Source organism: Sander vitreus, chromosome 18 (assembly GCF_031162955.1).
Source record: "Sander vitreus isolate 19-12246 chromosome 18, sanVit1, whole genome shotgun sequence".
In the NCBI taxonomy this organism is placed as follows: Eukaryota; Metazoa; Chordata; class Actinopteri; order Perciformes; family Percidae; genus Sander; species Sander vitreus.
Genome location: NC_135872.1, coordinates 12,702,496 through 12,730,378, shown reverse-complemented (window position 1 = coordinate 12,730,378; position 27,883 = coordinate 12,702,496). Strand labels below are relative to the sequence as shown.

Below are 27,883 nucleotides of genomic sequence, written 5' to 3'. Positions count from 1 at the left end.
GGATTAAGGATGGATTAAGTCAAACCATCACGTTTGGTGACTGATGAGGCATGATTAAAGTAGGCAAGTAATCAGAAACTGGTCTGATGCATTAGTCTCTCACAGTCAAATCTCAACAGCTGGTCCCCTCTGCCCTCTGACTGAGAGTGGGTCAGTGTTGTGCAACACAAGAGAGAGAGCAACAAAGATCAGCAATCAAAAATGACAACAAGTCGTGGCCGGGTTGGTTCGGTGGGTAGAGCAGGTGCACATATACTGAGAAGTTTATGCCTCGACGCAGAGGTCCAGGGTTCAAATCCGACCTGTGACGATTTCCTGCATGTCTTCCCCCTCTCTCTCCCCTTTCTCACCTAGCTGTCCTATCAAATAAAGGCGGAAAAGTCCCAAGAAAAAAAAAATGACAAGTCCACACAGAGCAGTAGTTGTCTCCTCCAAGGTGAAATCAATAGTGCTGACAAACGGCTGTCACAGGTTACAGAGTGTGATACAACTGACTTAGATTTTTCATTAAACATCAAGAACACAAGTCTGTTAAACTCTTTTCAAATGAATTTGTGTGGCAGCAAAATGTCCAGCTGTGTGTGATTTTAGCATTTAAATGACTTCACCATAAGAACGTTAGCTAATGACTTTAATTAGGAGAGTTAATTGTTCATTACGGCCATTATAGAGTAAACTCTCACATCAATCCTCTGACCACTGAAAAACTCAAGTCTCCTTAGTTTCTATATTGACAGGATATATTGACCGCCTTTTGTGGTTAATTACAAAAATTAACCACAAAAATAGAGACTATGTACTCAATCAAACACAACGCAACACATATTCTGCTCTGCCTTGTTAGTTTGTTTATGCCTGCACAAGTAGTGTGTGAAACCTCACTTCAAACTGACATTATACAGACAAAAATATCGCGTGCGCGTGCGCGCACTCACACACACACAGTTGGAGTCATTATTTGTTATGCAGAAAAGTGCCAAAAGTCTTAAAGTCAGTGAGGTATGTGTATATATATATATATATATTTAAAACTACATACTGTGGAGGTGACAGACTCCCCATAACACAATGTCCTGGAACAGAATGTCTTGACAATCAAATGACTTGTGAATAAAACAGACCAAAAATAAAGAATAAAACTATGAATGTGGCAAAGACAGACTGCTTGGTGAGGCACTCCTGATTTGTGACATTTACATTGAAAAAAATACCCAAACAAAAACTTTGCGGCCATCTCATAGGCATACAGAAACACAAACCTTTACATTGATACAATCAAAAACAAATCCAAAAGCCTCAAGCAGACTCTCAAAAATGCCTTGAAAGTTTTGAGAGCAAAGTTTAAAAAAAAAAAAAATCAACTGCAGACAAGCTTAAAAAATTAAAGAAAAAGAAGAAAAAACAAAACAGAAACTCTCAGTCCTCCAGCACGCTCTCTCCTGGAGTCCACGTACCTTGCAGAGTTTCTGGTAGCGCGGCGAGGAGATGGCCATCCTCTGGAGCCTGTGTAGGAAGACCACCACTTTCTGGAGGGAGGTCCGGACCATGGCCATCATCTTAACACTGTTACAACTCTGCAACAGCCTGCTTCTGGTCCGCATGCTAGCACTGCCCTACCCCGCTCATATTGTTCTCCCTCTCCCTAGCCAGCCGACCAGACCCCAGCCAAGCTGACGTGATGCGCACACACACACACACATACAGAGAGAGAGAGAGGAAAAAACACACACACACTCAAGCACGCAAGCGTACTCAGCTCAGCATGCCCCCATGTTTTGTCACATATACACACACTACACACAGTGAGTGCAGCCTCAGTTATCTCTCTCTCTCTCTTTATAAACAGTCACTCTCACACAGATCTCAGCATGCACACGCTCTCACACACACATACGATGATGCAGGCGAGCAGGACAAGACGAGACACTCACTTTCTCCTCCACGCGGACATTCACACGCGCACCCCGACTGCAGAGCCAGAAGAGAATCAAACAAATCACTTGTGACGACACCCTGCAGAGTCAGAGGAGGGTGAAAAGGAAATAAAGAAGAAGAAGAAGAAGAAAAAGAAAAAAATCAACAGGGAGAGAAGAGTATAAAGTGCCGGCAAGCAGCAGGGAAAGGAGAAAGGAAGGCACGAGTTGCACTGGACGAGAAGAATCGCTGATCGTAAGCGGTTCACTTTTTACTGCCACTGATCCGAAGAGAGACAGAGAGGGAATGAGTAAGAGAGGGAGAGGGAGAGAGAGATAGTACTCCTTTTGGACCAGAGAGAGAGCGAGAGAGAGAGAGAGCGGAGAAGAAAAGGAGGAGAGAGCAGGATCAAAAGCAGCGGTGTAAGGGACGACAATCAGCCTCTGACGTGAAGGCAGAATGACATTACGCAAAACTAACAACAGATCAATGAGCGAGAGACAGACAAAGAGAGAAAGCAAAAGAGAGCGAGAGAAACAGAGAGAGAGGGGACTGAGCGAGAACTCAAATGCACAAGTGCACAAATGAGACGTACACACATAGAGTTGCAAAGAGGGAGGAGTTATTTCAACCTTCCAGGCTTCCTGGAAGAATTCATTTTCTGCCTAGGCAATGTTGGTGACAGACAGCTGGAGCACTTCCACGGCTTGGATGGACATGAAACTCTCCTGGTTGAATCATGAGGACAAAAGCTGAGTAACTGAATTTGAAAAAATCTGTCTCTTTGATAAAAGTCAAAACTACAAGCCTGTGTACATAGACAAGTTAACAAGGAGCATTTTGGAAACATCCAATCACAGAGCTTACATTTCTGATTGTGTCTATGTGTGGAAAAGAGGGATAGCACGTGTGTTAATGTGTTGTGTTTGTGTGGTCCGAATGCAGCTTTCAAAAGATTAACTGAGAAGAAAAGAGGGAGGCCTTAATGGAAAACTGCAGATAAAAGATGACAAAAAGGAATAGTGGGAACAAAGTAGAGCAGGAGGAGAGAAGGTAGGAGGCCAAGAGAGGAGAGAGATGAAAAGAGGAAAAAAAACACACGTAAAAGCAGAGATAGGTGCACAATCAGCCGAGATTAGCCGCTCAGCTCCTGCAGAGCCACTGACCACACAGTGTCACAAACATTTGGTATTTTAAACCTATTCATGTTGACTCTTTATCTTGACTTTTGTAATTTTATTTTAAGTGCTGCTGAAAAAAAACATATCTTTCTCCCAACCAAGGCAAGGGGCATCTATTTAAAGTGTAGATGAAAATCTCTAAATTGCCCAACAGCAGCACGCTTCACACCGACGGCTCCCCATAACTATGACTCATGCATTTAAGATAAGCACAAACTGACACACATACACAAATAGTGTTTTTAGTGTAGCACTACAGCACTTGGTCCCTGCTTGCCTTGTCTCTTTATACAAATGAAGGGAGACCACGAGTCAGGGAGGAAAAATTAACACAAACATTCCTTTAAACCAACATGCAGCTTACCTACGCAGCCAGCTAGAGTAATCATCATTTACCGACAGGCTTATGCACAGATATACATACACAGTCACTAGGAGAGGGGATCATGATGAGCTTATTCTGTTTAGACAAGGTTTAACTGGCTACAGCGTCCATACCAGTCATTCCACAGAGTATCGACTCTGCTTCAGAGGGAATTACAAGGGAGACTGAGTGCTTTGTTGGCTCAGTCTTAATGGCACTGACAGAGCCGGGTCTCAAATAAGAGGTCGTAGGAGCCATGTATATCTCTGCTGCTTACATTGCTATGGTGTGCACAGGCGCGCGTGCACACACACACACACACACACACACACACACACAAACGTATAAGTTGAGCTTGATAAAATTCAGCTTCTCCACCTTTGCACTTCTCTGCTGATGCCACTATTGCTATACCTTCCACCATGTGCGCACGTGTGGTGTGATGTGATGTGATGGGGGGGGACTTATATAACATATACCACACATACCAGCTCTAGTAAGAGTTAGGCGATTTGATAATATGTACTATGAGATGATAGAAAATTAGTCAGAGGTAAGTATCCCTTTAATGTCTCTGGTTGTATTGGACCATTGCAGACAATGTTGCTGATTAATAAGCAGAACTAATTTATGACAAGATTGGATTTTACACATAATATGCTCAATTACGTTTCCAGAAAATAAACTACATCACATTGTTATTGAACCATATATAGATAATGCAATATAAAATAACATACAGTAATAAAGGATTTTATCCATATTTCCCACCTGGAACCCCAATGCTAAGATCATGAAATAATATTACAGTAAAGCACTTTAAAGCGACTATGTTTAAAAAGTGTTTTAAGTAATCAATCTACCAAAGTCAGTAACAAACACACACGTGTCAATCTATTCATTTGACACCACCACAGTTTATTTTTAACAAAAGTTGTCAATTCCTGTGGTCCAGTCTATCATAACAGCAGCACGTGTCTCGGTTTAAGTTTTGTTCAATATCCATTCAGCCACGGTTTTTAGGTCATTTCAGTTAATGCGCCACATTTGTATTTGTCACTGCTCGCAACCACTCACCAACTGTGGGCTTAATATGAAAACAGCAGTCAGAATGACAATGGCCTGTGGCCAAAGAATTGTGATTAAAGTAACCCGACACTCAACAGTGGCAGAGCAGTCACTGTGAGTTAATAAAAGGGTTGAGGAGACAGCACATGTCCTCTAAGGCTCAAAGGCCGTTTTATCATCCCACTTTCGAGAAATGAGTGCCATCCTTCAATCTGGACTCCAACTGAGACAGAGAGATGGAAAAAATGAAGACAATGGGCGATGACCCACTCAGAAAGATCTGATATGTTATCCTTTATACATTTTTAAAGGGCTTAAAATTATGGATTATGTTCAATACTAGAGATGTTCTACTGTGTACTGCCTAAAACGCTGGTATCGGTATCGGGTCCGATACGATACCACGGAATAAAGCCCTAAAGAAAACATACGTTAAAGTAGTTTATTTATGTTCTTTTTCCGTTATAACTGACTGCATAATAAAAGAACGTTCTGTGGCATTCATGTTTCACAAAGAGTTTAACCTGAGCCAGACCGACAACAAAGATAGAAATAATATCACATCCATACAGGGATAGTAGTATACAGTTGTTAAAACATAATAAAATATATGACACACTGGTATCGGATCGGTACTCGGTATCGGCCGATATGCAAGTTCAAGTATCGGAATCGGGAAGCAAAAGATGGTATCGGACCATCTCTATTCAATACAACAAATATAGATCACTGTAACGGGCACATAACGTGATAATAATATCCATTTCTGTATTAGACCAAATCCAGCCGGGGATCAACAATGAGCTCCAAAAGCCTTACGTCCACACCAAGTTAATTAATCCTCAGAAATCTTTGTGGCCATTCGTGCTCACTGCATTCACTGTTGTTTTTCTCCATAACCTTGGCCTGCTTTAACAATTGGACACTGGAAATGAGAGTAGTAGCAATGTGGCATTCAAGACGACGAAACCAAGAACGTTATTATTGGACTTAAGCTTTCAGTTCTGAAAGATGTACGACATTGCATCAAGTTCTCAGTGACAAGGAAATGTATCCAAAGAGCAACAGGAAGCTCAAAACACACACACACACACACACACACGCCAAATCTTTGACAATGTCTGAAAAAGGAGGTTGTCCAAATGACAGCCCCTCAGTGTACAATCAACAGGAGATGAGGAGGAGACTTACAGGGTCAGCATTTAAGGAAAGACCTTTCAACTTCTACTATGATGTATTATAAAAAGAAAAGAAAAAAAAGAAGAATATTAGTGCCTGTTTTACCTGTTGAAAGGAAGAGGTGAAGCGATTTGGGGATTAAAACATTACATAAAGCATAAGATGATGTGGGTCAACAGATCCCTGAGGGAAGGACTGGGTAAATGACAAGCTAGTGAGAGGAAGTGCAAGCACACACAAACGCACACACACACACTGAATTCCTAAGCATAGAACAAGAGGATCAATGAGCCGCACTCAATGCATACAAGCACTCACACGCCCTCTGTATGCCCTCTCATTCACACACCTTAAACCAGCCGCTTACACGTGGATGCACCTACACACACCCCTGCCTCAGTCCTTTGGTGAAGGGTGTATTGATGAAGGATGCCACTGGGATAATAGGCTAGCACCTGTGCATAGATTCCACACACACACACACACACACAGTTTCTCTATCTCATTACAGTCCTACCTCCAGTTGTCGCCTCAGCTCCTTCACATGGGCGGAGTCCTGCGACAGGTCTTCCCTCTGGGAGGCGTCGGCCAGAACGTTGACTGTAGTCTCTGCCTCCTGGAGCCATTTGAGGAAGGACTCCAGCTCCCTGAGAGACATCTGCAGGCCCTTCAGTTCACTGTCCAGGTGGGCGTGGCGGTCACTCGCCCTGCCAATCAATAACGATGATTAAAATATGTGACTATGTAAAAGACTTGAGTACAACTGCAATTACTACATGATTAAATACTGGCAGCAATATCAGTCCCTCATGTGACACAATCAAACTGTATGTAGAGGTAAACAGGCGAGTTTGTGCGCACCTATTATTGATGCTGTTCCAGGCAGCGTTGTGCTTATCTGTGACCTCTTTGATCCTCCTGGTGTCGTCAGTAGAATACTCCCGCAAAAGATGATTGGACAGCTCGTTGAAGGCCACAACTGTAGCTTGGCCTCGGCCCAGGTCTTGGAGGAACGCCTATAAAACAATTGACACGGTAGCATTAGTATCATCAGAACACTGAAAATGTGTCACTGTGAAGGGCCCTGTTGGCATAACGTTTTTAATATTATAAATTAGCATGCACAGTTTTCTATATATTGTTGTGGCTTGGTATCAGCTTTCATTAGACATATTGCTATGCAAGAATATTCATGACCCTTTCTCTAAACGTTATTAAATTAAACTTCCGGCACCTTAAACACAAAAGAAATGTGTTATTCTACTGCTCAACAATCTGACATTGTTATTTTAACCTCTACTTAATCAAGCAGGTTATATAAGACCCAGCTGTTATTCATGAGGCCATATTATTATTTTAAATTTGGCATTAGCAAATAATTCATCCATATATGACCCCCAGGCATCTATTTCTTTAACAAAAGGTACACATCACTATTTTAAATGGACAATTACTCATCGTTACAAGACCACACAAACCAGGAGCAGATAGCTGTGTATCTAACCTGCTGGGTTCTGTTAAACTCAGTTGCCCTCTAGTGTTTGGATCCTGTAATGCGTCGGGCACACTCATGAGGCAGAATTTGTTTCTAAAAACTCTCACACAAGTCATCATCTCAAATTAAAATGATGGATGATGTGGGTGTACGGATGTTATTAGGGTTTAAAGTGATACTCCAGAGAGGTGATTTATTCATTCCCACCTTGCACAGACTTATAAGGCTGTACAAAATGACCTCGAAGTAAAGTTTGGTTAAGTCTAAGATTTTTCTCTCAATTAGGATAGTGAGCAGACAAATTCCCTCGAGTATATTTCTAGTCTACTATAATGACAAGGATACAGAATCACAATACATGACCAGAGGAAGGACAGGCATTAGACACCTACAGAGAAAGTCTAGCAGTGAAACCTTTCCCTAACCTTGTTGTCAGCAAGCTGTTTAGTCAGGGGATCGCTGGACTGCTGAACAAGGTTGTGGAAACGTCCTTCGTTGTGCCCGATAAAAGCGTTCACCTCCTTCCTCTGCTCCTCCCACTGGTTGCTGTGGCCAATCATGTTGTCCAGCTGCTGGAGCCGTGCCTCGACTCCATGCTGAGTGCTGTCCCACTGGCTGCGTACCTTCTCCACTTGTGACAGAGACAGATGCATATTCAACAGGAGGACACAAACACAGTAATGTCGGCGCCTTCAAAACAAGACATTGTTAGGTAAAGAGCACAAATGTAAATTATGTTAGATAAAACCAAACCAATTAGAAATTAAAAAAACAAGCTGCACATTTTCAAAAATCCTGTTTCTGTTGGAGCAGCTAATATTTTTTCTTTTCTTTTTTCAAACTGTTCAGTAGGTTTCTAGTGTGGCCATCCTGCTTTCCACATACGTTTCTCAGTAATGGATGTGCGAACGTCCAGATTTGAGGTCTTGTTTTTGATGTTCTGTGCCAGGGTGAAAATGTCTTCTAGCTGGGGATGACGCTGTTCCAGGTCACTTTTCGTCACCTGCCAAGGACGAGGCACAAAAACACACAGGCACTGTCAGAAAAAGTGTATAGCTCATATGTTTGTATTTGGCAGTTAAATTTGACCCCAAAAAAAACTATTCCATCAAAAAATGTCACATCACACAAACTTATCCACAACTTTTCTCCGTCTGTCCTCTCTGCTCCCCATTTCTCACCTGAAGACGTCCCATAGTGGTCCTGATCTCCTCCGTGTCCCCCACAGTGACAATATTAGACTTTAGCATCTGTGTAATGAGGAGAAGCCAGTCTGCCAGTTCGGTGGCTGTTTCGTTGAGGTCGGTGGGCGCCACAGTGTCCGGTGTGTGCGGGGTTTGGTGGTGGGGGTCCTCGCTCACCAGGCTGGCCATCTGCACAGCTGAGGGGACCGCAGACACTGGAGCAGGGGCGAAAAAAGGCAGGGCACTAAAGGCAAGTAATGTTGACATATAGAGCTTCTTTAAGGGGAAATGATGCAATGAACATTAACGATGTTAGAGCGAGGGAGGTGGTGCTGTCAAACAGCACTCAGGGGATGGTGGCATCCCCACTAAATCATGATGAAAGAGGCATCAGGGCTTGTTTTAGTGTTTTGCAGGACTTTGTTGCTTACCTCTTGTTTGTTATTTCATCATGTATTTTCATGCACAAGATTAAGCCAAGCAAAAATAGGAATCTCAAATCTGCCCCTTGAGTACTTATTACCTCTAATACAAGTGGATGGTTATATGTTTGTCGTCTCCTGTTAATGATCCAATATCTTATTTTCTCTGTCTCATTAAAGGCTTAATACATCATTGGGACTGTGTTGAATCCTTTCATCCCTATACCATTGATGTATTATAAAAGTAGAGCTAGGGATACAGAAATCAATCAAATCAAACAGAAAAATCACAAATCTAAATAAGTGTTTCCTTACTGTGCATATGACTACTGTGACTAAAACTTTGAACTTGAAGTGCATTCCTAGATGTTTTTACCAAGCTGCTGGTGCTGGACAACATGTTGGTGCTGTGTCCATGGAGAGATGGGAGGCTGGAGAGATTCCCTCAGTCGACCGTCCAGAGCTTTCCAATCCCCTGCCAGCTGCTCTACCTTACTCTACACGCATGAACACATAGATAATAGGAATGTACAATTAATGACAAAATATCAGGAACAGGAAACAGAGTGTATCCAGCTTTTAATAAGAGCCAATTAAACGTGTGGTGATTGAACAAGCAATATTGTATAAATCATATGTTACAATTAGTCTTTATCAAATCATATTGCTATAAAAACTGAGACCTTTTCCTGAGGCAACAGCTGCTGTCGTCTCTGTAGCTCTATAGAATGAGCCAATAGGTCCTCCAGGTCCTTCTTCCTGTCCTTCATGGAGGCCTCCAGAGCCTACAACAGGTAAGAACTCATTTTAGGTACAACATTTATGTCCGTGATAAAAATGTTTTTTAAGTGAGGTTAGATGTGTTGATTCCTGTGATGTAGTCAAACGCTACCTGTGCTTGGCCAGGGCTCAGGCCTCTGGTCATGATTGTCTGGTGTGTGACGACAACCCAATCAGTGAGTCTGTTCATCCTGTCCTGGAACTGGGCATGGCTTTGCAGGTTTGTCTCCACCTCACCCACTCTGTCCAACAATTCATGGGTCACCTGCAGAGAAAAGGGGGGAGTACAAACATTTGTGAAAGAAGGAAGATAGACAGCAGAGAAGAAGTCAAAAAGCAAATGAAGAGAAAAAGGGAGGACAGGACGTGTTGTGGCTGTCACAGTGTTGTAAAACGTGGCAAATATTACAGTATTACAATGTTTACAGTATAAATCTTTCACCTTTTACCCAAGACAAAAACTTTGAAGACAAGGCAGAATAATAAACTAAGAAAAGTTTGCACCTTGCTCCAGTTGAGATTGATGGCTCTCAGTTTGCCAACATGCTGATCTCTGCTCCGATGGCTCACACTTGGACTGGCCAGAATCTGTGGTGCATGCTTGTTAACCCATCCAAGACGTTCATTCTGTGCATCTATTTCCTCGGCAAGGGCCTGCAAGGGAAAAGGCACTGTTCCTTAATTGATTCACAAAGATGGGTTGATTTGTTAATGTATTAACAAATGTGAGTAAAAAAAGTAAAAGGAAATCAAGAAGTAACACAGTAGAACAGTTGTTCCATATAGCCACATAACTTTTCCCAATAAGTCTCCACAGAGCAAAAGTTTGGCTATGGTTGTTGTCAATAAGGAATCAAGACAGAAAACACTGCTTGTATTCCCTTCAATAAAACTGCATTGTTCAAAACAAGACATGTGAGAGTAAGGTTCTCTTTGTGTATGTTTGAAAGATGTTGCTTGTGATTGCGATACAGAGAGCAACTTGTGGATACAGGGAAGCAAACAGGGAAAAAGAACATAGGAAAATATAGTCAGAGCTGACCATAAAAATAGCTGAATCTTCCAGCTCTGGAGCAGAAATAGAAATCTCTATGCTCCCATGAATCACACTAACATGAGCATGTTTTGGGCCTTGCTGTACCTTGAGTTCTTTGAGGTTGCTGTCAGTGGCAGTGACGGGCAAGGAGCTGACAGCTTTTTCTGCCTGCTCCAACCATACAGCCAGCTCCTCGCGTCTCCTCACCAGGTCTGACAGGGCTGGGTCTCCTCCAGCCAGCCTGCACACGCGCACACGCACGCACACACACACACGCACACACACATACGCACACACACACAAACAATTGTACTCAGATTAGGATCTCCATTTTCCGCAGGTTGCAGGCTTAATCCTAAAATTTACATTTACTGTTATAGACTGATTGACCACACTGATAATGTTAACCTGCCAAACACTGATAAAGAAACTAAGACCGTCAGCGATGGAGAGGTGCTAACCTCTGTGCTACATTATACTGTAAACCAAATGTTATACAGTATAGCCAAGACAGCAATGATATCTATCATATGTGTCTAAATCCACATTTGACAACATCCACTTAATCTTTTCGATTCATAGGTGACGTAACATCCTGTTTGTTATATTACCTGCGCTGTCTCTCAAGGACATGGCGGTTGACAGCTCTCCAGCGCTGACCGAGAGTGTCTAGCTTCTCTTCAAGCAGGGATCCGTCAGGGGATGACAGCTGCCCAATGATCTGCTCCCCAGTGTGGGTCAGTTCAGCCAGGACGGGCTGGTGGCTGACAAGACCTTCCTCCAGCTCCTAAATACATACAAAGGATTGAAAGAGAGCAGGAGCACAAAAAAGGTGGAATCAGGAATCGATCAAACAGCATAAGCCGATTTACTCAGGGCCAAATCCCCTGCTCAACTCCATCTCTCCAAGCAAATCTCTTGATTGACACAGAGGCATGATTTGTGACACATCACGTTTTAAGCTGCCATGTCTCTACTTCCACCAAGAGAGATTTAACTTGCCAAGACAGACCCGTAAAGCAGGGTGAGGGATTGTGAAGTCCGCTAAAGGGTTAGTCAGCTAATTGATCTCTCAATTCCTATCCACTTGATCCCTCGTATCAATCTCAGCGACTGTGAAAACATGTAAAAGAGCTAGACAGAGTGTAGCTAGAGCCTTGCAAATCACACTATTAAAGGTGTTAATGGCGCTAATGCAGCAGCTTCAGAGAATCTTATTCCCCTTGGAAATGAAATTAGCGCTTTAGAAATCAAACAAAGCTAAATAAAAGGCTCCTTCTCATTAGAGATGAGCCGATACCAGTATCGGCTCTGATACTGCCCAAAACGCTGGTATCGGGAAGTACTGGAGTTTATGCACCGATCCGATACCACGTAATAAAGCCCTAAAGAAAATCTACATTAAAGTAGTTTATTTATGTTCTTTTTCCGTTATAACTGATTGTCAAACTGGATAATAAAAGAAAGTTCTGGGGCGTTCATTGTTTGTGTTTGTTCATGTTTCACAAAGAGTTTAACCTGAGCCAGACTGACAACAAAGATAGAAATCATATCACATCCATACAGGGATAGTAGTATACAGTTGTTAAAACATAATAAAATATATGACACACTGGTATCGGCTCAGTACTCGGTATCGGCCGATACGCAAGTTCAGGTATCAGAATCGGTATCGGGAAGCAAAAAATGGAATTGGGCCATCTCTACTTCTCATCTTACTTTTCAGTTCACTTCTCTCCATTTCTCACTCTGCATAACAAATAGTTAGATGTGCGGTGTGTTTGTTTATCAGGTACAGTATAGCACCCATTTCCAACCACCTAGCTGCTAATGTTTTAAACATATTACTACTGCACCATGGGAAGGTTTTAATCTTGCTTTGAGCTTGTAAAACATATGGGTTTTTGTGAGTCTACATTTGACTAATTAGGGCTTACAATAACAAAGGTGGAATGCCATGAAAGTTTTCTATAATGTCATTAAAATATGTAAATTCAGGCAGTCACACGCACTTACACGAAACACATATTCAGACCTCCACATGGTCCATCACACTCAACTGACCTCTTGGTGTTGTCGTGCAGAGTTCAGGTCCAGCTGTCCATCAGGGCCAACGCTCTCTGACAGCAGTGTCTCTGTATCAGTCAGCCACTGGTTCAGGTCATTCATGTCACAGTGGAACTGCCTCCACTCCTCTACAGCACGGTCAAAACTCCTGCAGCAGAACAAAAACACACACTTTCTTCATGATAATTGATCATTTATATCCAAAATTGTAAAGAATGTTTGTAAGGTGAACTTGAAAAAGTGGAAGGACTAACATTGGAACATTTTTTACCAACTTCACCTGTTGCATATATCTTTAATGGAAATATATAACAGGAAATCTTACAAACATTCAATATGCTCAAGTAAAACCAAAACAAAAGCTAAACATATAGCAAACATTGGTTGACGCGTTTCTTTTGTCATCAAACACGCAAATGGAAAGCTCCACACTGTGGGAGTTAATTTCAAGTGAAGATGAATTTCCCTCATAAAGTGAAACAAATACTAACGGCAATAACCCAGCATAATCTTTTGTTTATTTATTTTTAAATCAAAGCTCAGTTAGTTTTGTAGAGTTCTCGATTTGAATGATGACAGTGGATTCTGGCTTTGATTGCTCCTTAATTACCAATTACAAATACTTTCTTTACGTCTTTGCTCTTGTTTAGGTATGAGTGGGCTTAATATAGAACAGAAAGAGAGATTAATGAATTCTGGTCTACAATCGGGTTTACCCACTGGGTAATACCACGGTTGACCTCTATTAAACAACAGAAATGTCATAACAATCAGGAATCCCTGGCAACACACAAATGTTCACAGAGATGCTATTGAATAAATCAGCATAGAGAGGCTGATTACACAAAATGCCTAATATAAAAAAATAAAACAGATCTTTATCTCATTGATGGTCTGCATGAGGGCTATTTCCTCTTACAGCACCGCTTGGAGCCCAACTAATCTGATGAGAGAGACAAGGTGAGGAAATGAGTTTTGGATGAGCAATTTTACAAAATATACTCCATTCTTTTGATTTCAAATGATGCCCAGAGGATATTGTGATTACAGACGGAGAGCTTCAGCATTTGTGTGCAATCTATAAAATGAGCTTACTAGTTTATTCTAGCATGTGCACATACTGTACTCAGCAAATAAAGACTGTGATGCCCAAGGAATTGTGTTGATGGTAGTCAAGGTCATCCAGTGTGTGTGTGTGTGTGTGTGTGTGTGTGTGTGTGTGTGAGTGTGTGAGAGTGAGTGAGTGAGTGAGTGAGTGAGTGAGTGAGTGAGTGAGTGAGTAAAAATGTGAATCGGCATGAGATTGTTTATGCCCAAGGAACGTTTTGAGAATAATCAGGGTCAGTGTGTTTGTGTGCGTGTGTCTCGCGAGCTTGATTGTGTGCCATGGTCTATCTCTGTCTATTATCTGTTCCTGCTGTCTCTTGACTAGCGCACAGCTGGCATTTAGTCCCTGCAGCTTAGACCACAATTCCTGACACACACATTCACACACGTTCACATCTGAAAATAGCAGCTTCTTCGCTTCTTTCCCCTGCTGGAACATTTTCTGTGGAAGACTTATTCAAGTTTGATTCTACACGTCAATTTGGTCGATTAGTGTGTGTACGGTGTGATCAGTTGTACTGGTTGTGTGTGAAGTTGGTGCACGCACCCTTTGCGGTGGTTGTACATGCGGTTGAGGCGGTCCCACTGGGCGTTGAGCTGTGTGAGGGCGTCTCCGATCAGGGCAACCTCAGCAGACGAAGCATCTTCAATGGCATCTGGCTGCCTCTCGTGGATCCCTGAGACCTGCTCACCAACATGCTCCAGATTCTCTTTAATATTCTATAAAACGATAAATGCAAGATAAAGGAAAATAGACAGCACGGTGAGAGAGGGAAGAAGAGGGGGAGAAAAGTTCACACATGTCAGAATGATGGTAGAATGATTGATACCAGAACACTATGTTTACTTGGAAAGCTCTCCCCAAGGTGTAGAACTAGTGTTTTCTATAAAAAATGCTTTTTCTTGTTTAACTTTGTGAAAACTGCTACACAGAAAGTTAATACAGTACAATATCACAGATAATTTTTGTGACGTTTACAATGAAGATTTTTGACGACCCACCCTCAGTGTGTCCTCCTGGCTAGAAAAGTCTTCGTAGAGCCCCCCGCTGAGCTCAGAGGAGTTCAGAAGCAACTCGTTGTCGGCCATGGCGAGTAGCACTTTGTTGATGTCCAACAGGTAGTCTGAGGGACTCAGTGAGGGAGTGCTGCTATGCTCCACTGAGGACATCTCCTACACCACAGATGAGGTGGAGAAAAACACAGGGCAGAAGGAAGAGAGAGAGAAAAACTGTATTAAAACCTATTGTGCCACATCATAATACAGCATTGCACATTATGCTAAAACTACACTACAGTCAATCCAATCAAGTACTTACGGTTAAAGACAACTCAGTGACTAAAGTAATATCTTAGTTAGTGACCATGTGCTTAAGCATGTGTGAATCCCTCACCTCGGCTGAAAACTCTCTTATCTGTTCTGTAAAGCTGTGAGTAGACGACGACTCCACAGAGACTTCGGCCTGCCTGATTCGTAGCACCCTTAACTCCTAAAGCAGGCAAACACACACACACACACACACACACACACACACACACACACACACACACACACACATTGACTAAACGGGCAAACACAATACGACAGAGAGCTGCGTTTCTTAGATTAAAATAAGATTCCCATACAATATAAGCCCGGCTTAAGCAAGACAACATATTTTTAATGCATCTCACCCTGTGAGCAGAATATTGGCTCTGCAGGCGGAGCAGTAGAAGTCTTAACTCCTCCCTCTGGCCGTCGTCTGAAGTTTGCTGCTGCAGCAGTTCTTCTCCTCTTCTCAGCAAGTCTTCCACACTGGCTTTCTCCTCATCCATCTGGTGCAGAGAGACAGACAGGTCAAATGAAGAGTTCAGGAGGCTGCTAACAGCCGTCTTGAATACATCTTAAATGTATCAATTCCAAGGAAATAACTTACACACCAAAAACTGACAAGCAACATGTTCAGAGTGGAGACGATGTGGACACTTCTCAGGAAAATACTGTTTAAAACACACTAAGAGCTTCCCGACTGGCAAACTGACCTTGCTTTGGACTGGTCAGGTCTGTTCAGGCAGTGTGTTTACCGTCATAAACCTTGATAACAGATTGAATTCCAGACTTGTTAGGCCTTGAAATGCCCAATCAAAGCTATTATCACAGGGCAGGTTTATCTCCTAAAACTTCAGAAAGAGAATAATAGGAAACCTGGGGCCATTTTCAGTTTCTGTGGAGAATTGCTCCAGCTGGCAAACCTTAATGGAAATCTTTGGCCAGACAATAGATGGGGTGCCTATTTCCCTATCCACAATACAACAACATTTGGAGCTCTATTTTGATGAAGCAATTACTACTTTGCTGCTGATGTCTTGTCTATGTGTACGTATCTCATTCTCATACCCATATCTCATTACCATAATTATCAATCATCATTATTGAAATCAAGTACTTTTTCTTTGAGAGTTTTAAAAACAAAATTAAAAAGCCACAAAAGGATGAAATTGAAAGGTGACCTTGTTTACCTTGTCATCATCCAGGATGTTTGTTTGGTCCTGCTGCTGCTGCTGCTGCTGCAGAGCCCTCAGTGTGTCCTGGAGCTCTGCCTGTAGGCCCCTCATCTCACTGGAGTCCAGAGCGTCAGTCTGACTCAGACTCTCTGCTCCGATCTCCTGGCTGTAAATGACCTGATGAGAAAGAGCAGAAACACACCTCATGTCAAAACAAGTCATATGTATTTAATTATCTGACTGCATGCTCAAAGAGAGTGTTCAGCTGTGGTATAATGTGGTGATAAGTCACTGACTCCAAATAGAGCTCTAAAAACGTTGTGTAGTTTGGATGAAATTGCTGTACCTGCTGAGGTATCTGCTGGTTCAACTCAACACCACCTGACTCCAGACTCATCATCATCTGAATGTAAAAAGGAATAGACGAATACAGACTATACCACATGCTTTCTGTTTGACCGTTTAACCCTTTTTTTGCGTATAGCAGGATTAAATTCCACACTGCATTGTGCATACATTGATTTTAGGTTCACATACAGTCTGTGCTTTTGTACCTTGGCAGTTTTGATGTGTTGGGAGACTTTGTCGAAGTTGCAGTTGAGCTCAGCCAGTTTGGGCTCCACCACATCTCTGCAAGCGGGCCCCCTGCTGGTCATCAGGATGATGGCCTGATCCCTCACGTTGTCCACGCGCAGACTGATGTCCTCCAGCTCCTCTAGCATGCGCTGAGGACAGACCACAGAGTAGCTTGTCATCTACTTAAATCAGTTCATGCTATCAGTCATTCTCTCTCAGACTGGATGGCAGTGCAGCCTTGGTTCAGACCAAAGAGCTTAGCACAGTATGTGATGATCAAGGTTAGCGGGGCCAGGCACCAGTCAATATTTAAGGGAGACCTTCAGTCATGGCCATTGGAAGGAAAGGGTTAAGAATTTAATAGAACGGTAAGATAAATTATTTAAAACTACCATAAAAATGCTCTGCTTCTCCCTTTTACCTTATTTTCTCATTGAGCCATGTTCTTTCCCAAACATCAACAAACCCCTCTGTTGCCCGACAAGCTCACACTCTTTTTTTTTTTTCCCATTCGGTGACGCACGGTGAATTTGGGCAATTATTATTAAGAACTACACGAAAGAAAATGTCCAAAATAGTGTTCAAATATATGTGCTTCTTGAAAATTCATATATTAACCAAGCATAAAACATTTCTGCTGCATCAGTGGGCAATATAAAATGGGACATTTAGAAATGATTGATCCTTACCTTGCTATTCCTTTCATGTAGATTCAATTAAACATTCTGTATACCAGAAGGTAGCCAAACGCATTTCCTTGCCATAAACTAATAGCTTTGTAATGATAATATGGAAAAAGACAGACTGGTAACCTCATAAATCTTAACTATACTTTATGTACCGTGTGTACTATATCCATACTTTAGGGCCATTCTCCATTTATTCATACTGATGCTTTTTCTCTCACAATGTAATGACTCCCTCTGCCTTACCTTTACCACCTTCTGCCTCTCTGACGGGGCGAGCCGCTCAGCCTCGTCCAGGTGGATCTGGGTCTGGTAGAGCCAGGTGCTGATGTGAGCCAAGTTCTCATCAAAAATTTCCACTTCATTCTGGTGACTCTGCACTCATACAACAACAAAAAACAAGGACTCAGTGTTTCCATTAGGAAAATAAAAAACATTCATTACTGTTAAAGGTCCTCCTGTGTTTTCCCCATTTACTGCTTGATCTAAAACAAAGGCATTTTTATGATCTCTGAGTGTTCCATTACATTTATATGACTTGCTGCAGTGCACAATTACAAGAAGAAACACTTCTTAGTCTCTTCAAAAGGTAAATATATTTTTATTGAAGAGGTGATATGCATGTCCTTGTTTTGTTACTGCAATCTCTTGATTTACACAACATAATGAGAAATTCTTTTTACTTGGGTAGTAGAGAAATAACCTTGTAATGACTTTTTTTTTTATCTTTCCATGGTTGGGAAAAATACTTTAAAAGCCAATGAACTTTTTTGAATTTCAAAACTAAAACATTTCAGCACATTGGATATGTATTATAAATGCAGTCATAACTGATAAAAAGAATTCTAATTTCCCAGAAAAGTGCATGCTAAAAAGGCTCAGCTAAGACAAAAAAAAATTATATATATATATATATATATATAATAATAATACATAATTTAATAATTTATACTCTTTATTGATCCCCAATGGGGAAATTACAATTTACACTCTGATGTTATTACACACTGCACACAGGCCTGAAATACACACACACACACACACACACACACACACACACACACACACAGGTCCTTTTACATGCACTAATGGAGAGATGTCAGAGTGAGTGGGCTGCGACTGCTGAACAGGCGCCCTGAGCGATTCGGGGGGGGGGTTTCGGTTCCTTGCTCAAGGGCACCTTGAGGTGAACTGCCACCTCTCCAGCTACCAGTCCACCTCCGTATTTCGGTCTGTATGGGGACTTGAACCAGCAACCCTCCAGTTATATATATAGTGGCCTTTGTTCATTTGCCAATGATGGCAAATAAAAGTATTGTTTAAGCATAAAACCATAAAAAGCAGGTGGGAGATTCTACTTACTCAGAGAACATAAAATAAAGAACACAGCAACTCTTTATTTATTAATCCTTACTGTATAAAATATTTGCACTCACCAGCACAGCACTAAGCCAGTCCTCGGTCCAGGTGCGGACGCGGCCCCAGGCTTCATTAAGACCACAGAGTTTGTCCTCCAACTGAGCCTCGCTGCCCTCCACCAGAGTCTGAAGACCGGCGCTGGTCTCCATCAGGCTGGACAGCTCCACCTTACGACGCTCCGACTCCTTCAGCAGGCCCTGGAGGAGGGACACACACACACACACACAATGCAATATAGAGTATATTAAACAGATTGATGTGATGACCTTCATGTTTCAATAATTTATTGCCAGTTAGCAAGATTTATTGCGCGCACACACACACACACACACACACACACACACACACACACTAATGCACACCAAACACAAGTCATGAATTACAGGTCAATATTCATATATTCAACTGCATATACATTTTAAAACTTAAAAAGAAATGTACATTTTAAGACACATTTGTAAGTACATTTGAAGAAACCTACACTTTCATGTGCTGTAATGTGAAGCTGTGACTGAAAATTCATACTGTTTCAGTGGGATCATGATGAGGTTTTAGTCCTTTTTTACTGAATTTGGATCTCAGGGAGAGACAAATACATCAATACAATTCTTAACACTTTTTTTCACTTTTTAAAGGGTGGATGTGGATTCGATAATTTTTTTTGTTTGTTTTTTACACCGAAGTCCCACAGTCATCCTCTTTTCATAGTGCTGATACAGTTTGTCTCCAGTGTTAGAGAGAGAGATTGGTATTTTCAGGAACCTTATACTGTCCCAATGCTCCACCTTCTGGCCAGAAGCAGAGGCACTTCTTTGCTCCTGCTGAAGAGATTTGATTAAAAGGTGTGGACAGTTACTCACATTAGCCCATGCAATCTCGGCATCAATGTCAGCTGGCATGTCTCCACAGCTGTTCTTCTGCTGGAGCTGAGCCTCATTTGTGGTCAGCCACTCCTCCAGGGCAGCGCTCTCCTTCTGGAACTTCTGAGACAGAGACATAGCTTTTTCCAGGTCCTGCTTGCCCTCTGTTACCTGTAAAGAGAAGGAAAACAAAGGTGTCTTAAACTGGTCTCAGGAATATTATTTATAATCCAACATAAGCTGCATTTTGAACAAGGAGAATTAATCTAAAGCTAAGTTACCTGTGCCCCCAGGTCATTGTAGAGCAGTTTGAGAGCAGTGAGCTGTTCGTCCATGGCCTTGGGGTTCTCCGTCTGCTGTTTCTGCACAATCTGTCGACCAGTTTTTATCACCGTCTCCACCTCCAGCTTCACCTCACTCAGCAACTTGTATAGTTTCTATAAGAAAAAAAAGGAAAAAGAGCCTATGAGTGAGATAGAGTTTTTGTGTTTGTGTCTGCATAAATAGGTAGCTACAGTAGGCCGGCAGATATTTGTTTGTGTGTTCTTAAATCCTTTAATGTGCACACAGAACAGTTCACACAATCAGCAACAAATACACCATTTGTGTTTGCCTAATAGAAAGATCGAGAAAGTTGTAGCTCTCACCATGCAACCACTGAGGTGGGACTGGATTTTTTCCGGGTCCACGTCCCTAATATCCAGAATATGCAGCTCAGCCTTGGCACCATCCAGGACTCTCTTACAGTCCAACATGCGCTGCTCAAAGTTAGCTGGCTTCTGGAATAGCTGGTACTTGGTGGAGATCTCCCTCAGTTTCCTCTGCATTGGGTAAAGGCAGAGGTTAATAAAGTCATACATCTATGTCACAACACAGATCTCACACACTTCTCTTACCATGATTTATTATATTTTTTACACTGTTTTAAAGGTGAAGGTATTTGTAGTATGAATATGTAGTGATGGTGGCAGGAGGAGAAACTATTCTGACATGACTTCCTGCAGTTTGTGATGTTCTCCAGCAGGAGTCAGTGTTACCTGTAGCTGGTCCAGCATGGTCCCACCTCGAGCAGCTTTGCCATCAGGGCTGGGAGGAGGCAAGTTGGCCACGTTCCTCTTCCTCATCTCCTCCACTGTCACCTCGTGAGCTGCGATCTCTGCCCCGATGGTCTGAAGGAAAAGTGGAAATGAACACATGCACCATAAATATGTGCACTCATACGGACAGGCCCTATTGCACCTACTGATGCTATATTTTTCTCATCACAAAAATATCAATGTGTTTTAGCTTTTCAGACTGCTGCTTAGTTTTCAAAACATCTGTGGACAACATGATGTGTCTTTATGTGTATATTATATCCATACTATCATTACTATATATTCATTTTTTTACTTCCGTTCCTTGGGCCTCTAGGTGAAGGGAGAGCCTTTAGACAAGTTAGATGATACAGCATGAAGTAAGATCCATCAAGTTTGGGTGCTTCCCCCAAGTGTCGCGTCTTGTCTGGAAACTCCTCTGTGTGTGAAAGTGTGTGCTGCGCTCATGTGTACTGTACCTGTGCCTCCTGTGGGAGCTGGAAGGCGTCGATACGGTCAGTGAGGTAGGAGGTGAGTTTGTGGTCCAGCTGACTCAGAGACTCCTGCAGTGTATGGAGCCCCTGTTCGTTTTCCTTCAAAGTCTGCAGCTGCTGCTCAAGGCTGATCTGCCGGTTCACCGCCTAGAACGGGGGGAGAAAGCACGGACATCAAGTCATGGGTTTGAATATTTCAAAGATGTCAATATTCAGCCTATTTGAAATTTAAGCAACTACTGTATGTGGAAGTTCATGTCCTAAAATTGTAGATGGAAAAGACTAAAGAATATACTAGCTGGTATATTCATTTATTAACAATTATACTCAGGAATGTGAACACCTATCTGAAATACATTTTTTCCTGTCGTATTTGACTTGATGTGATAATGCAAAGAGTACACCAAATGCTTAAAGATGCTTATAAATATAACCGTGTACTAAGTGCAAAATAACAAAATAAATGTTGGGCTGATATAGTGTAACATATAGTGAAAATGTGTTTAATATCAATATGATAAAACATAAATGTGTTTGGTATCAATATACATTTCAATACAATAACTGGTGACAATGTTCTGTGTATAGACTAGAATGTTTTATGTTTTGCATATTTGCAAAGAATATAATAAAATACAAATTCCTACAGTTGCATATATCTGAATTTACTGAAAAAGAAATCCAAGCTCAACACATAATGGATGCCTTTTTCAACAGTATAAAACACACATTCGCACATCCCACATTTGCTTACACACAAAGCCAAGGTCCTGACCTGGTGGTTGAGTTGCTCGTAACGAGAATTGAAGGCCTCTAGTTTTTCGCTAATGAGTTCGTCCAGTATGCCTCCGTCTATCAGCGTCTGACCCAGCTCTCTGATTTGCGTCCGGTTGTCCCCGGGGTGGCGAAGCGCACACTCCAAAGACTGGTGGTGAATGGAGCGATGGAGAAAAGGGTAAAGTTATAAGCAAAGAATCAGAAAAATCAAGGAAAGAGGGGAGGAAAAGAAGTGAGAGCGAGGAAGTGATCAAATAAAATAGTCCTTTGATAAAGCCACAACAAAAAACAAGAAAGTTAAACCACTTAAAAAGATTTGCCACAGAAAGTAGAAAAAACGAAAAGATTGACTAAAGCTAGAAACCAAACACTTGAGGAACAAAGAACACCAAAGAGAAAAAGAAATCCAGTGTGTTAGTGAAAAGTGTATGTGTGTGAAAGACTGCAAAAGAACCAAATAGCTGAGCAAACAGAGTGCAGATGCAGAAATTGCAACGTTGGGTGTGTCAGATGGAGGCAAACCGAAAAAACTAAACGAGAAAAGAGAGTCAAGTGGGAGAGAAGCTTGTCGAGCAATGGCACTTGTTTGGATCCAACAGTCATTGTTTATGTAGGGTAATTAAATGTGCTTATCCTTCCCGGAGGTAATGGACAGAGAGAGAGAGAGAGAGAGACAGAGAGAGACAGCCCCCCTCCAGAGGGGTGAGTCTGATTAGGAAACTGGGAGAATGGACAGGGTGAAAAGTGAGAGAGGGAGGTTAAGAAGAATGGAGAGGGAGAGAGAAAAAGAGCAAGACTGGGTGGCAAGAGGGAAAAAATCCAAAAACACATGAGGACAAAGAGGAGAAGGGGAAACAATGTCTTCAAGGGTCTTCAAGTTCCTTCATCACTATGCGATGTTACAGAAGCAGCACTGTGATTAAAGTGAGTTTGACAGTGATGCCGCAGGCGAGTCTACAGATATAGCAACGGAGCAAAACAGGGCAGAAGATATTTAGAAGACAAAGTCAAAGACAATGAGGATATTAACAGAGTTAGAATATTTAATGGCTTGTTTGGTTTATGAAATATACCAATGATACTGATATGAATGATGCATTTTAAATGCATCTTCATGCCTTTTGAAAGCATGTTGCTTGATGAGGTGATTTTATCGAAGCTAGGTAAATTCCCAAATATAATGTAGGTTAAAAGAAATGCAATTCTTAACATATTCAAAGATGAGTGGCTAGTCTAACTATATAATTAATTAGTTATATTTTTATGAGGTAGTAGTAGTAGTCATTTCTACAAAAACAAAGATTATTTCACTTTCTGTTGACATGTGCCAGCAAGCTATGAAATATAAATGGTTTTTCCAAGAGTAATCCAGTAGTTCAAATATAGTAGCATTTTCTATGTATATACAGTATGTGAAATTTTGCACCTGAAATAATTGTAGATGAATACACATAAGGTTTTAGATTTTTTGTATTTGTTTTATGTGTTACCAGAGGATATCTTGTTATATGTTTGATTCACATGTGGGATGGGCCAAATAGTGAGGAGTAAGAGAATTAACAGGAGAGAAAGATAAGAAGACAACGGTCAAGTATAAGATGGCCGATTAATTAAATGGGAATACAGTAAGTGTGTGTGTGTGTGTGTGTGTGTGTGTGTGTGTGTGTGTGTGTGTGTGTGTGTGTGTGTGTGTGTGTGTCTCTGCATTTGTACCTCCAGAGCTTCATTGACGGCCTCAGTGCTCTCTGGTAAGTTGTCAGTAGCTTGGACCTTCTCCCCCAGAGTGTTAAGCCAACTCTGCTCCATATCCAGGTACTGAAGTAACTCCATCCAACAGGACCAAACCTCCTACACAGTATAGACACATAAACCCTCAGTCAGAAACACTTAAAGTTGCAAACAGTTGTGCACAACCAGAGAAACACAAATGTTACCACAAAGTGACAGCTGTATTAAATATGCCCTCACTCACAATCTTCAAGGACAATATGAAAAAACATATTTCAAAAGGCATTTTTACAAACAAAACCATGCTATAAAAAAAATGAAACAGCAAAATTCCAACCACAAAGATAGGATGGTGACTAATGGACTTCAGGCAAAGAGTATACATGAACATAAGCACAACTCAGTGACGCGTGTGACCTTTACCCTGCAGAGTCTGGGAGATAATAAAAAGCAGTGCCCCAAACTACGACTTTACGCTCACAGATTAGCTCTGAAAACCAGAATCACCAGAGTCCTTTAAGGTTCTCTTGTTCTTCGCATTCAAATTAACAAAAGGGACCGCAAAAAAATGACACATCTCATAAACCAACATGTTATTCCAATACTGAACCATGGGAGCTGCAAGTAGGACAAATTGGGCCATTCAAGCATGAAATGATTAACCTTTTTTATTTTTTATTCCATCGTTAAAATGATAAACTGCGAAGCTGTGGTGCAAGTATATTTCTGCAACAATAAAAGCATAGGTGGCCATCATTTTTAACTGAAGCCAGTACACTTCATTTGTCAGACAAGAAATATTCTCATTCACAAACATACCAACACAGAAGGGCCCACACACATTACCTCCAGAGTGTGACACTTGCTCTTGAAGCGGTCACAGAGCTTGTGGTAGTTGGATAGAACCCCCTCTAGTTCTGAGGTCAGCTCCTGTGCATTGCCTCCACCAGGGGGCGATGTTCTGGACACCAGCATGTTGATGCTGTCTTTCAGGATCTTCACCTTCACCTCCTTCTGTAGCACATCCTCTTTAGCCCTCTGTGAGAGAGGTAAGAGGACAATGACGACAGTACCAGAGGAAGACATTTAGACCCACACACTAATAAAGCGCAGTCAAAATCACTGCGTTTATCAGTGCATCGCCATATTTCCCAATGGTTCCCAAATGTTTCATTTTAGGTGTTCCCATTAGGTCACATGCACGCCTCCCCTCCCACCTTCATCTCCTCCAGCGACGCTTCCAGCTCCTCAGGACTCTTGTATTCAAAGTCCCTCATGAGAAACTCCTCATCGACCTGGGTCATCCATTCCTGCATCTCCGCCAAGTCCTTCCTCAGATTCACCTGCTTCTCCCGACTCTCTGCCACACGCTCCTGATGTCTCAGCAGCTGGAGGGAAGCATATGACTTCAGGTTTGTAAGTGAAACAAGACCCTACGAGACTCTGTACAACAGAACATGTCTTATCTGCTTGCTAGTGACTAAAATATCACTGTAATTATGTGATGAAAACAGGCATACATACACACATGATTTGCAGGACAGAACAGCACAAAATGCAAACATGACAAAAGTTTTTCCTCACCTGTTTGCTAAGCGTGTCCCATTTGCTCTGGCACTTGTCCAACTTATCCTGCCCCCACTTGGCTAGTCCTGGGACTGCAGTCGCCTTTACAGCACTCACATTCTCTCCCATCTGCTTCAATGAACCTTCCACAGACTCCATCTCATTCACATACTCCTTGTTAGCAGAAAGAGAAAGACAGGTAAAGAATAATACTTTTCAAATATCAAAATTCTATTTAGTAATCAAATCAGGTCAAAATCTATATTGTCAAATGACTGCAGTCTTCACATAAACAACAGTAAAAGTTACTTTTAAGTGATAAAGTCGTGGTGTCTTTGGTGTGTTGGGAAAAACAACAACCAATGTTTTCATGTTTTGCATTGCCCTCTAACCTTGCACTGGTTGAGCTCTTCCTGTAGACTGTCTTTGTCGCCCAACCCCGTGGCATCACGAGACAACAGTTCCTGAACCACGTCCAACCAACGTTCCACTTCCACCAAACGCACCTAGCAACAGCATTAAACCAATGTATCCAAACCATTCAAGAAAAGACAAAAACACTTGTAGGCTTTCTATATCACTAATTTCAGCTATTCTACCTGATTGTCCTTCATGCTACCCAGGATGCACTGCAGTGTGCCCAGTTCCTCACGGGCCCTGGAGGAGAGCTGACTCCATCTTTGTAGTTCTGCAGAATCTGAGGCTTGCTGTGTTTGCTCAATCTCCAGACACAGGCCCTGAGGTGAACAAGAGTTCAGGCTTACAATGACACGTCCAAGCTGTGTGGGAAACTCTTGTTGTCTGTGAAGGAATTTGCCATGCATATCATCCCCTTGTTGAGAAGAAGATAAGAGGTCCTTAATCTCTTTGATTGACTGAGGCTTCACTATTAAAGAATATATGCAGCTTTCATGTCATGCGAGTAGGATGGTTGAGATGAGAAAGATTCCAATGTTTATGACTTTATGAGCGTTTAAGTCACTGGACGACTCAAGAAGATTGTTTCACTGCAGAGATGTAGTGTTAGGGTTAAAAACTACTTGCATTGACAATATAACGCTATACCACCACATTTGGGATTAATTAATTTGAATAAACGGACTTTGGCAGACATGGAGCATCCATGTTTGGCACTTCTGAGTTATTATGCGCCAAGTCATATTGAAGCTTTCAAAAATGTTAGCTTTCCACTTGTAATTACAACTTGGATGTTGATGTGAATGCTACTTAAGTTAGAAATGGTTATCTGTTCCTAAAAACATTGCTACATAGTACTACTGGTGGTCAAAATCTCCATATGATATAGTAATACAGCAATCACATCAACTTTCTTGAACACAGGTGGTGATTAAATTGCTACCACATGTTTATGATTTATTGATCATTTCATAAGCAATTCACATTAGTGTATAGTGAAAGATGAATCCATTTAAACATGAAGAAACAATTGTGAGCCAATCAGATGACTATCAACCTTCTATCATTAGGCTAATTGCTACTGGGACTCAGAGATGCTGCCATGGGATTGTGTGTGGTGGTTGTCAGGCTGACTGACTGGCTGAGCGGCCCCACAATGAGCTGTTAGGAGCTCCACGCAGCATGCATGGGCATGCTGCCCAGAATGTGCCAAGTCCCCACCCCTTTCCCCGGCACCATGCCCTATCTGCCACGATAACAAGGGCTCGGACTGAACCACATTCCACTGAAGAAGGGAGGAGGAGAGAAACACACACAGCTACACACTCGAAACAGAACAACGCATATATCCTAAAGCTACATACCAAAACACACACACACACACACACACACACCCTTTTTCTCCTACACAGAGGTCTGATACAGTGCAGAAAGAAGTGAAGCTGATTGTGTGCTGGAGAGAAAAAAATTGACAGCAGACAGAGGTTAACACTCACTCTGATATACGTACAAGCACATAGACAGACACAAACAATTAAATCCTTTTAGCTTAGATGTCAGAGGGCACATGTGTTATACACATAAAGTCTCCAGATAAACCACAACAACCATTCAAAATAACTAATATGAATTTGTTTAGTCCATCACATTAGTATGCAGTTGTGTCTGTGGTTTTCACTTAATGTTGTTATTTATTTTAATCTCTATTAATTATATGATTAAAAATCTTTAAGGGGGGTCTTGGCCAACCAGACTAACATAAAATACAAGATCAGCCTTAAACAACAATGTGGATTATAAAAGCATAAATATAATTGCCATTTAGAAAAACAGAAGAAGTGATTCTGTGACAGTTGAATACGAGTCTTTGAAAAATAAGAGTAATAGTAGTAATAGTAACACTTGTATCCTAGAGACAACCTAAAGTGACACCTCAAAGACAACCTAAAACCATGAATGAAATAAGATTATTCTAATACTGTCAAACATTAATTAATAAAGCTT

At 41.6% G+C, this 27,883-nt stretch overlaps 1 protein-coding gene across 5 annotated transcripts in view; it reads right to left on the bottom strand.

The window, feature by feature from the left end:
- utrn (utrophin) overlaps positions 1-27,883 on the bottom strand; it is a 190,892-nt gene that overhangs the window by 118,066 nt on the left and 44,943 nt on the right. For 4 of the 5 annotated variants that reach the window (XM_078274047.1, XM_078274048.1, XM_078274046.1 and 1 more), the window contains 33 exons: positions 26,062-26,199; positions 25,855-25,968; positions 25,481-25,636; positions 25,114-25,284; positions 24,743-24,934; positions 23,882-24,016; positions 22,167-22,316; positions 21,377-21,538; positions 20,859-20,990; positions 20,469-20,642; positions 20,103-20,258; positions 19,822-19,992; positions 18,979-19,158; positions 17,789-17,917; positions 16,835-17,005; positions 16,627-16,683; positions 16,296-16,457; positions 15,471-15,611; positions 15,191-15,286; positions 14,800-14,970; positions 14,345-14,517; positions 12,688-12,838; positions 11,235-11,410; positions 10,729-10,864; positions 10,092-10,241; positions 9,700-9,852; positions 9,491-9,592; positions 9,184-9,304; positions 8,383-8,600; positions 8,087-8,204; positions 7,627-7,832; positions 6,568-6,722; positions 6,224-6,413 (listed from right to left, as the gene is read on the bottom strand). In XM_078274047.1, coding sequence (XP_078130173.1) covers positions 6,224-6,413; positions 6,568-6,722; positions 7,627-7,832; positions 8,087-8,204; positions 8,383-8,600; positions 9,184-9,304; positions 9,491-9,592; positions 9,700-9,852; positions 10,092-10,241; positions 10,729-10,864; positions 11,235-11,410; positions 12,688-12,838; positions 14,345-14,517; positions 14,800-14,970; positions 15,191-15,286; positions 15,471-15,611; positions 16,296-16,457; positions 16,627-16,683; positions 16,835-17,005; positions 17,789-17,917; positions 18,979-19,158; positions 19,822-19,992; positions 20,103-20,258; positions 20,469-20,642; positions 20,859-20,990; positions 21,377-21,538; positions 22,167-22,316; positions 23,882-24,016; positions 24,743-24,934; positions 25,114-25,284; positions 25,481-25,636; positions 25,855-25,968; positions 26,062-26,199 — 5,007 coding nt within the window. Of the gene's footprint in view, positions 1-1,454; positions 1,707-6,223; positions 6,414-6,567; positions 6,723-7,626; positions 7,833-8,086; positions 8,205-8,382; positions 8,601-9,183; positions 9,305-9,490; positions 9,593-9,699; positions 9,853-10,091; positions 10,242-10,728; positions 10,865-11,234; positions 11,411-12,687; positions 12,839-14,344; positions 14,518-14,799; positions 14,971-15,190; positions 15,287-15,470; positions 15,612-16,295; positions 16,458-16,626; positions 16,684-16,834; positions 17,006-17,788; positions 17,918-18,978; positions 19,159-19,821; positions 19,993-20,102; positions 20,259-20,468; positions 20,643-20,858; positions 20,991-21,376; positions 21,539-22,166; positions 22,317-23,881; positions 24,017-24,742; positions 24,935-25,113; positions 25,285-25,480; positions 25,637-25,854; positions 25,969-26,061; positions 26,200-27,883 lie in introns of those variants that run through there. The other variant, XM_078274051.1, reaches the window with a different exon arrangement.